Here is a 10,000-nt window from a genome sequence, read left to right as displayed (position 1 = left end):
TTTACCTGTCATCTTAGCAATGCGGACTATTCATTTGTTGTGTTGGAAACAATAATATAGTCTCATGATGTTTTAAACAATGTTTCGTCATTTATGATCAAAGCCTTTCTTCCTCTGGTCCGCCCATTCTAATTTTTAAACAATAGTGTTGTATCAAGGATTATAAAACTCGATGCCATTTTTTTCTTAAGTCTTCTCTGTTCTTCAATACATGTGCACATCCATGTCTATTTATCTGTTTATCTCTCTCTCTCTCTCTCTCTCTCTCTCTCTCTCTCTCTCTCTCTCTCTCTCACACATGATATCATGTATATATGGTGCTGGTGTAGAAAGTTTTATGGTTGCAAGAGAGATATTAAATGGATAGAAGATGCAAAAGAGGAAAAGAAAGAAATTTAACAAGGCTTCTCTCACTGGATGAGCTCAAAAACTCATCAAAAACACAAAAGGAAACATCAGGCATAACCTAAAAAGAAGCATCAGAAAACTCGCTTCAGAAGCTGGTACAAGCTATGGAACTATGCATAATTTGTTAAAAGTGATCTTCAATTATTCGCATACAAGATATCAAAAGCACATGTTTTGTCTGAAGCCACAAAGAGAAAAAAAAGACTGCGAAGAGCAAAGCTTCTTCTGCAAAAGCTGAAAGATGGCACACAGCCACCAAATACTGTACACAGATGAAAAGTGATTCAGTGTGTAAGCATGCCACAGTTCACAAAATGATCGTATATATATATGCAGTAAATAGAAAGGACATTCCTGTTGAACAAAGATTAACCTTTTGGCAGCAGAAACCTGCATCTATAATGGTGTGGCCATGTGTGACCTCAAATGGCATGAAAACCCCTCTGATCTTCATTGAAGAGGGTGTAAAAATCAACCAACATGTTTATTTGGACATGTTAGAGGATAAGGTAGTCCCCTGGGTTGTTGCAACAATTGGGGGCGAAGGTATAACTCTCCAACAAGATGGCACAACATCTCATATGGTTAAAAAGTCTAAGAATGGTGTCGAGAGAATTTCAAGGTGTTCTGGTCAAAAGAGTTCTGACCCCTCTCTTCACCCGACCTGAATCTGATGGACTTTGGCATATGGTCTGTCCTTGAGAGCAAAGCCTGTGCTAATTCCCATATGAGTCTCAGAACTCTTGAGTACTGTTTGCGAAAATTCTGGGATGAAATCTCTGAAGAAACTGTTCATGTCACTTGCTCCCAAGTTGTTCTCAGACTCTGGCAGTTAGTCTCTGTCACAGGTGGATATATTGAAAATTAAATGCATCATCTTAATCTACTTTTTCTGGACTTTATTTGAGCATATTTAAATTCAATATATCATTTTGTATCAAGATGTTATTTGAATAAATGCATGTCTACATTTCGTCTGATCACCCTGTATGTATGTATGTATGTATGTATGTCTGTGTGTGTGTGCATGTGTGTGTGCACATATTTTCATTGAAGGAAATAAATATGTAAGTACACATGCCTCTGTGTCTGTGTGTGTGTGTGTGTGTGTGTGTGTGTGCTGTCTATTTATTTATACCCATATAAAGTATTACTTTCAGAAGAATACTAAAAGTGTGTCTTATTGATTTCGTTGTTGTGTTAGAAAGCCATTCTGTTCATGTCACTAGTTTATGCTCGGAATTTTTTCATTAAGCAACTCTTTGAAGCATTTCCCAGCTGTTGCCATCTTTAGACATCCATCTTTACACTGTATTAAATTTCTTAACTCTTATTTTCTAAATTTACATGGAAATCACTTTTTTTTTTTGCACCATGCCTGCCCCAACTGCTTGACAGCCAGTATTGGTTTGTTTATATCCCCCGTAACTTAGCACTTCGGTAAAAAAAAGATGAACAGGAAAAATACTAAACTTCAAAAAAAAAAAACAAACTTAAATACTAGGGTGGATTTGTTCAACTAAAACAATTCAAGGCAGTGCCCCGGCATAGCTGCAGTCCAATGACTGAAACAAGAAAATTTGAAAATATAAAAGATTATATTTACTTGGAAATGGCTATATTTTCTGGCAAGCAAATTGACGTAGTGTAAAAAGTAAACATATATAATAAACATTCAAACTTTGTCATTATCTTTTCAAATCCTGCTGCTTTTCACGTGGAATTTTTAGTTCTCCAAAGAGACAGAAGACAAAAGGACACATTGAAAAATGTAGTCAGGGTTTAATAAAATTTCTCTCAAATCACACGCAAATCCTACAGGGAAGACATTTAACTTTAAAATTTTTATATAGTGTATTGTGAAACAGATAGGATGGTCATGGTTTGGAATGCCAGTGGCCATAGGCTACTCAATCACTGCTGACGTGGGGTCTAAACAATGACCAGAAGATATGCATTTTTAAAAAGATCAAAATACACACACAGACATCACGCACGCACACACACACGCATATACACACAGAGGTATTGACAGATGTCACCAAATGTTCAATTATGTTTGCATCAATAAATAACCTCACCCTCATAGCTATTGATCTGCGGGTATTGATCGGAAGAAGTCAAATCAGATTGCTGTGTATCTGTGTTTTACCAGTCCAGAAGGAGAGGAGACAAGTTTTTCAAAGTTCTCATATTCACTTATTGTTCCCACCACCATACCAATACACATGAATGGTTTAACTGTTGTAACATGGTGTGCCTCTTATTTTAGGGAGCTGGCGAAGCAGGAAGCTAAGTACTACAAAATTATGAGCAAGTACCTGATCATTTTGAAGAATTTGGAAAAAGTCTGTGAAGGTCAGTTGCGATATATTTTGAATTTGATTTTTGCTTTCATTGTAATTATTTTTCATATTTTAGGTCAGTGGTTCCCAGCCTGTGGTCCGCAGACCCCTGGTGGTCTGCAAAGGTAGTACTGGGGGTCCGTGAACTAAATTCAAAATATCATATATATATATATATATATATATATATGGTGGCAGTAGTAGTAGTAGTAGTATGGTGGTGGTGGTGGTGGTATTGGTTGTAGTATTAGTGGTGTTGGTGGTAGTTTGGTCCCAAATCAGACCCAGTCAAGCATACAAATGATATAATAAAAGGTGTTCCAGTCATGACTATCCACCCATTTTTGCTCAGGCACACAATAAAAGAACATCATAACTGAATGAATCTTTCCTTTTGTAAAACCGTTTGGTGTGTGTGTTTTTTTTTAGGGATATTTGGCTGCTATTTCTAGCTGCTCGAGCAATGCAGTTCTGTAACCCTAACCCTAACCACTCTTGGAGAAGCTGTGCATATAGTGCTTGTGACCCAACTAATGAAATGTGATGCAATCTGCAGTGTAAAAGAGTTTAAATAACCCAAAATTTGACAAGAAAGCCTCCCATGAGACCTGAGTAGAAAAGAAAAATGTGTGTGCATATGTACATGTGTGTGTGTGTGAGTGTGTGTGTGGGTGTGTGTGGGTGTAGAAATGCAACACTTACTAATTCTATCGGCTTCTTCTTCTTCTTCTTCTTCCTCTTTTCCCTTCTACTTCTTCTTCTTCTTCTACTTCTTCTTCTTCTTCTTCTTGGGTCATACAGAATTGATTGTGGCAGATGGATCTCTTACAGCCAGATGCCCTTCCTATTGTCAAAGCTCACCTGTTTCCAAGCAAGGCAGTATTTCCTCATGGCCAGATTCGTTCTCACAGAATATCAGAAATGAATTTAACTTATCCTCTCTTATGCTCACCAACCTCAAGAGTTTGCTCTTCACATCATCACTACCATCTTTCTTCTTCGTCTTTATCTTCCCAGTTATAGCAAGACACCTGTGCTTCTTTGTTTCATTAATGCTTTCTTTATTTACCTGACAGGTGGCAAGGAAGATAATAAACCGGAGGTTGTCCGACAACTCCTGAATGAAGTCCTTGATTCTGAGTCCAATTTCAAAGGAGATTTTGCATATTCCCCAACGTAAGTAAAGCAACACAAAAGGGAAAAAAATCCCTTTTCGATTGTTTTATTAATACTTAAAAAAAAAAAAGAAGCCCAATATTATAAAAATAATATTTTGTTTGATTAACTCCTTGTTAAGTGTTTCCAGTGTTGTTGTTGTTGTTGTTGTTGTTGTTGGTGGTGGTGGTGGTTGTTGTTTCATCCCAGCTAGGTTTTGATTGAACAGACATATCATCGAAGGTGTACAAGCTGTGACCTATAATATCTAGGACTACATTAGCATATGTTTCTTTTCCTTCTGGCCAAAATTTTCATCAAATTCCACACCATCATCTCAAAGGTTGGGCGTGATTTGAGCAAAAATTTAGCTGTTATTACTAGCAGGTCATCAAGCAACCACATAATGGCATTCTCTTCGATTTGAATGCTTGTACCAGTATAAACCTTTGATATAATAGTAGCCAGCCAAATATGGGAATACTCCACAGGTCTTGTACACTGAATGTGACCATCTTCAGTCTCTACAAAGCAGTGTTCGTCAAACATAAGTATTAGAATGGAAGGAAATTAATGATGGTCTCTGTTGGTAAGGAGACTAGTTGCTAGGGGACTAATGGTGGCTAGAATACAAGTAGTGGTTTGAGTTGGTTAAGAGACCAGCACTGGTCTATGTTTGCTAGAAGACTTTTAGCAGTTAATGTTTGTTAGGAAGCTAGTACTTGTCTGAGTTGGCTAGAGAACAAGTCATAGTGTCTGTCAGCCAATGAACTATTGACAGCTTGGCTAGGCTAGAACACTATTGATACTATTGGCCGTTTGTATAGGCTAGGGGAGAAGTAGTGTTCTGTGTTGATAGGAGGTTAGTGTAGTCTCAGTTGGCTAGGAGACTAGCAGTAGTCTTCTACATTAGCTAAGAGACTAGAGTAGATGGCATTGATTAGAAGACCAGTGGTCCGTGTTGGCTAGGAGAGTGGTGTAGTCTGTATTGGTTAGGAGACCAGAGCAGTCTGCATTGGCTAGGAGACTAGTGTAGTCTGTGTTGGCTAGGTGACTAGTGGTGGTCTTTGTTGGCATGGAGACTCTAGTGTAATTTGTGTTGGCTAGGAGACTAGCAGTAGTTAGTGTTGGCTAGAATGTTAGTAGTTTGTGTTGGCTAGGTGACTAGTGGTGGTCTTTGTTGGCATGGAAACTCTAGTGTAATTTGTGTTGGCTAGGAGACTAGCAGTAGTTAGTGTTGGCTAGAATGTTAGTAGTTTGTGAGACTACGAGATTAGTAGTTGTCTCTATTGGCTAGGAACTAGTTACAGCCTCTCTTGGTAGTTTGTGTAGGTTACAAAACTAGTAGCAGTCTGTGCTAGCTTAAAAATTTGTAGCGATCCCCATTAGTGAGGATACTAATAAAGGTCTGTGTTGACAAGACAACAAACAATCAATATCCCCACAAAACGAAGTATTCTAATGTGCTGTAGTGTAGGCCTATACTGTTTAGTGTCAGTGGAGAGATGTAGCATTTACTTGCATGGATTGTAGTATTTTTACTTTTTACTTGTTTCAGTCGTTGGACTGTGGCCATGCTGGAGCACTGCCTTAGAAGGCTTTAGTTGAACAAATCAATCCTAGTATTTTTTTTTCTTAAGTGTAATATTTATTCTAGTGGTCTCTTTTTTGCCAAACTGCTTGGTTACGAGGACATGAACAAAACAACACCGGTTCCCAAGCAGTGGTGGAAAACAAACATAAACTCACGCATACACAGTGGCGTAGCTAGGGTAAACTGTGCCCGGGGCAAGCTGCAAAAATGCCACCCCCCCTCCTCAATTACAAAGTCCCTGATATTATGTAGTACTTATTTGTTACAAGTAATTAATGTTTTAAAGCAATATTTTAGGAATAAACACTTTACCAGGATTCATTTACCTGCCGGTTCAGTACAACCTGTAATTCAAAATATATTTTTTGAATGTTTACTTTTACGAGGCCTTTTTTGATGCCCTTTTATAAAAATGTCCAGACATGAAGGTAGACAGCCATCATATTGCGTTTACCTTTAATAACAGCATAAAACGATTTGCTGGAGATCCATCTTTACAGTTGCAATTTTATAAATGGAGTTCAAGCTTATTGTATTATGGTCAATTCTGCGCTCCCCCCTTTAATCGGCACCTGGGGCATGCGCCTCCTTTGCCCAGCCTAGTTACACTACTACACACACACACACGTAATGTTATGCTTCTTTCAGTTTCCATCTACCAAATCCACTCACAAGGCTTTTGATGGCCCAAGACAATAGTAGAAGACACTTGGCCAAGGTTCCACGCAGTGGGTCTGAACCTGAAACCATGTTGTTGGGAAGCAAGCTTCTTACCACACAGCCATGCCTACCAACAAAATACACTAAGGCCTCAATGACACCAAGCTCTACACGATTCAATTACTCATAAACTAAAGACCATTGGCAACACTCTTCAGTCCATACAAGGAATCACTTAATCACTACATGCCTCAACATGACACTCTGATTGGGAAGCCAACTTCTGACGGCACTGACGGTTTGGCATGCTCAATGTCAATGAGGTCATAAGGTGTTGTGATTACAGTGTGTTACGATAAGGCATTTAGTATTTAATATCAGTCGAGGTATCTGGCGATTAAGTGATTACTTGTGTCATCGACGGGTTTTTAGTGTATGAGCCATTCGATCATATAGAGTAGGACCATGCAGTGTTTAGTGTCAATGCGGCCTTATTGTATTTTGTTGGCAGGCATGGCTAGGTGTTAAGAAGCTTGCTTCTTAACCACATGGTTTCTGGTTCAGTTCCACTGTGTGACGCTTTGAGCCAGTGACTTCTGCTATGGCTGCAGGTTGACCTGAGCCTTGTGGGTGGATTTGGTTGACAGAAACTGAAAGATGCACATCATCTGTACATATATATATATATATATATATATATATATATATATATGGTAGTCTGCCCTTAGAGTCCCTCATAACGTGAGGCATTCTTGTGTAGTAATGCCCTTATATAAAATAAATATATATATATATATATATACATATGTGTTGTATGTATGTCTTTGTTTGTCTCCCACCATTGCTTGATGACTGGTGTCGGTTTGTTTACATTTCCATAACTTAGTGGTTCGGCTTCAGACAATAATTACCAGGTTTAAAAAAAAAAAAATTTAAATGAATAGAAAAATAAATCCTGTGGTTGATTTGTTCATCTAAACCCTTCAAGGCAGTGCCCCAGCATGGCTTCAGTCCAACGACTGAAAGAAATAAAAGATAAAAGATAAAGATCAGTGGAGCATCATTTAGATCATGTCGTGTTTAGTATCTATGAAAGCATGCCATATCTATCATCATCATCATCATCATCATCATCATCGTTTAATGTCCGCTTTCCATGCTAGCATGGGTTGGACGATTTGACTGAGGACTGGTGAAACCAGATGGCAACACCAGCCTCCAATCTGATTTGGCAGAGTTTTTACAGCGGGATGCCCTTCCTAACGCCAACCACTCAGAGAGTGTAGTGGGTGCTTTTACGTGCCACCGGCACGAAGGCCAGTCAGGCGGTACTGGCAACGGCCACGCTCGAAATGGTCTATCTTGTTATATAAACCCAAGGCTGTATAGTTCATGTCATTGTGGTTTTTGCTGCTGCTGCTGATGATGATGGTGATGTTGTTGTTGCTGCTGCTGTTGCAGCTGTTGTCTAGCCAATCCATATTGGCCCTTTGAAGACTTATGATCAAAGGTGTTCAAGCATTGATCATCTCGTCTTTGGCTTTGAAGTATAATGTATCTGTGTCGACATTGCCCTGGTTATACGTCTCCCCTTCATTTTTCAGGTGGTAGGATATGATTTAAGGGAGATTTAGTTCATATTTCTAGCACATCCAGATAACCTGTAGAGATTACCTTGGCCAACCACATAGGAGGACGTGTGTGTGCATGTGTGTTTACACTGTTGTTCCTTTTTGTTCATTGGTTGGATTCACCAGTTCAATACAAGGTTTGAATTGAATGTAGCTCCTGGTATTATAGTTATATTGTCTGAAGTTTCTTTCTTGTATATTTGTTCATATGTCTCCAAACTAGATCACTGAAACACAGCTGAAGTAACAGTGTCAACGATCAAAATATAGATCTGTGACAAAAGTCTGTGATACTCTGAAGTATAAGGTCATTGACCTGATTGTGATCATAGAATTATGACAAATGAATTTAATAATTTGAAGTCTTAATCTTCTGTGACCAGATTTAGGATAAAAAAAAATTTTGATATTATGATGTATTATAACATCAATGACCAGGTCATACATCTGTGACCAAAGATTTTGATAGTCTAAAGTATAAAGTCATTGACCTGATCATAAAATTGTTATGAATGAATTTAATAATTTGAAGTCTTAATTTTCAGTGACCAGATAAAATATTTGATATTGTGATGTATCATAACATCAATGATCAGATCATAGATCTATGCCAATAGATTTTGATTCATTGAAGTCTTGCATCAGTGACCATGTCATAGATCTTATGATAAAAGACTTTGATGCTTTCATATGTTATATTATCAGTGACTTAGACATGGTGAAACCTTATTCTTCCTGTGTGGCACGGTACCAAATGCTCCACTGCCTGGTATTGGTCTGTGGCTCAGTGGCTGGAGATTCCTGTAGTAAGAGACTTTGATACCTAGGAGTGTAGTGTTACTAACCAGGTAATAGAATTATGACGAAGGACTGTGTTGTATCAATAACCATGTCATAGCTCTGTGATAAAGGACTTTGATGGTATGATGAACTATAGTGTCCATGGCTAGGTCTGATGATGATGATGGTGGCGGTGGTGGTGGTGGTGCTGCTGCTGCTGTTGGTGATGGCACCATATCTGACCATGCGGGAAATAGAACCTTGCTTGGCAACAGGCAAAGGTTGGCAACAGGAAGGGCATCCAGCTGTAGAATATCTGTCTCAATAAACTAGTATGGAAAAGTGGACATTGAAATGGTTGTGGTGGTGGTGGTGGTGGTGGTGGTGGTGGTAGTTGTCGTCATTGTCATCGTCATCATTGTGGCAAAAGTGGTGGTGGTTGCAGTAGCAATAGTGGTATTATCTGTTGTTATTGCTGTTGTTGTTGTTGTTGTTGTTGTTGTTCCTCCCCTAATATGTTGGGACTAATAGCAAACGGAAACAAATGATCTCGTTCATTAATTTTCAGTAACATTTTTATTGATATGTATGTGTGTGTGTGTGTGTGTGCGTGTGTGTGTGTGCATGTGTGTGTGTGTGCGTGCATGTGTGTGCGTGTGTGTGTGTGCATGCGTGTGTGTGTGTGTGTGTGTGTTTGTGTGTGCGTGCATGTGCCTGAAGGAGTGAGAGAGGCCATTGTCTCAGATTCTGTGATGTATAGATGTCTAGATTCAGACACACCAGTTGTCTATCTACTTATTGATATTTTAAACAGCAACTGTTAAAACTGGATTTCTGTAATGTTATTAAAAATATCTATTGTAGCTAATGTGATTTATAAGCATGCATATATATATATATATATATATATATACACACATATATATATACACATACATATATATGCATATTTATATATGTGTACATATATATATATATATATGTGCATATGTATATACATATATATGTATACATATATATCTGTGTATATGTGTGTATTGTGTAATTATAATGACACAAACACATATATTATATATGTATGTATGTGTGTGTGTGTGTGTATATATATATATATATATATATATATATATATATATATATAAGACTACTGTAGTTTGAAGCATTGCGGAACAGGCTATATAGTAATGCAGATTGAACATTAAATATCAATAACAATAGCGAAGATATTGAAATTGTTACCTTACAGATATCAGGTGAAACACTCCTTTCCAACAGAACAAGAAATATGTCTATTAGCTTGACTTTCCAAGTTAATAGACATTATATATGTATGTATGTATGTATGTATGTATCTGTATGTTTGTGTGTGTGTGTATGTATATATATATATATATATGTATATATATATATATATATGTATATATATA

At 37.8% G+C, this 10,000-nt stretch overlaps 1 protein-coding gene across 5 annotated transcripts in view; it reads left to right on the top strand.

Moving 5' to 3' along the window:
- The window catches only part of LOC106873743 (TBC1 domain family member 2B), a 158,123-nt gene that overhangs the window by 129,291 nt on the left and 18,832 nt on the right, over positions 1-10,000 (top strand). For all 5 annotated transcript variants that reach the window (XM_052976043.1, XM_014921239.2, XM_014921238.2 and 2 more), the window contains 2 exons: positions 2,681-2,766; positions 3,830-3,929. In XM_052976043.1, coding sequence (XP_052832003.1) covers positions 2,681-2,766; positions 3,830-3,929 — 186 coding nt within the window. The remainder of the gene's footprint in view (positions 1-2,680; positions 2,767-3,829; positions 3,930-10,000) is intronic.

The sequence above is a fragment of the Octopus bimaculoides genome, chromosome 23, assembly GCF_001194135.2.
Source record: "Octopus bimaculoides isolate UCB-OBI-ISO-001 chromosome 23, ASM119413v2, whole genome shotgun sequence".
In the NCBI taxonomy this organism is placed as follows: domain Eukaryota; kingdom Metazoa; phylum Mollusca; class Cephalopoda; order Octopoda; family Octopodidae; genus Octopus; species Octopus bimaculoides.
The sequence above is the reverse complement of the archived record's forward strand: the minus strand, read 5'-3'. Positions and strand labels throughout refer to the sequence as shown.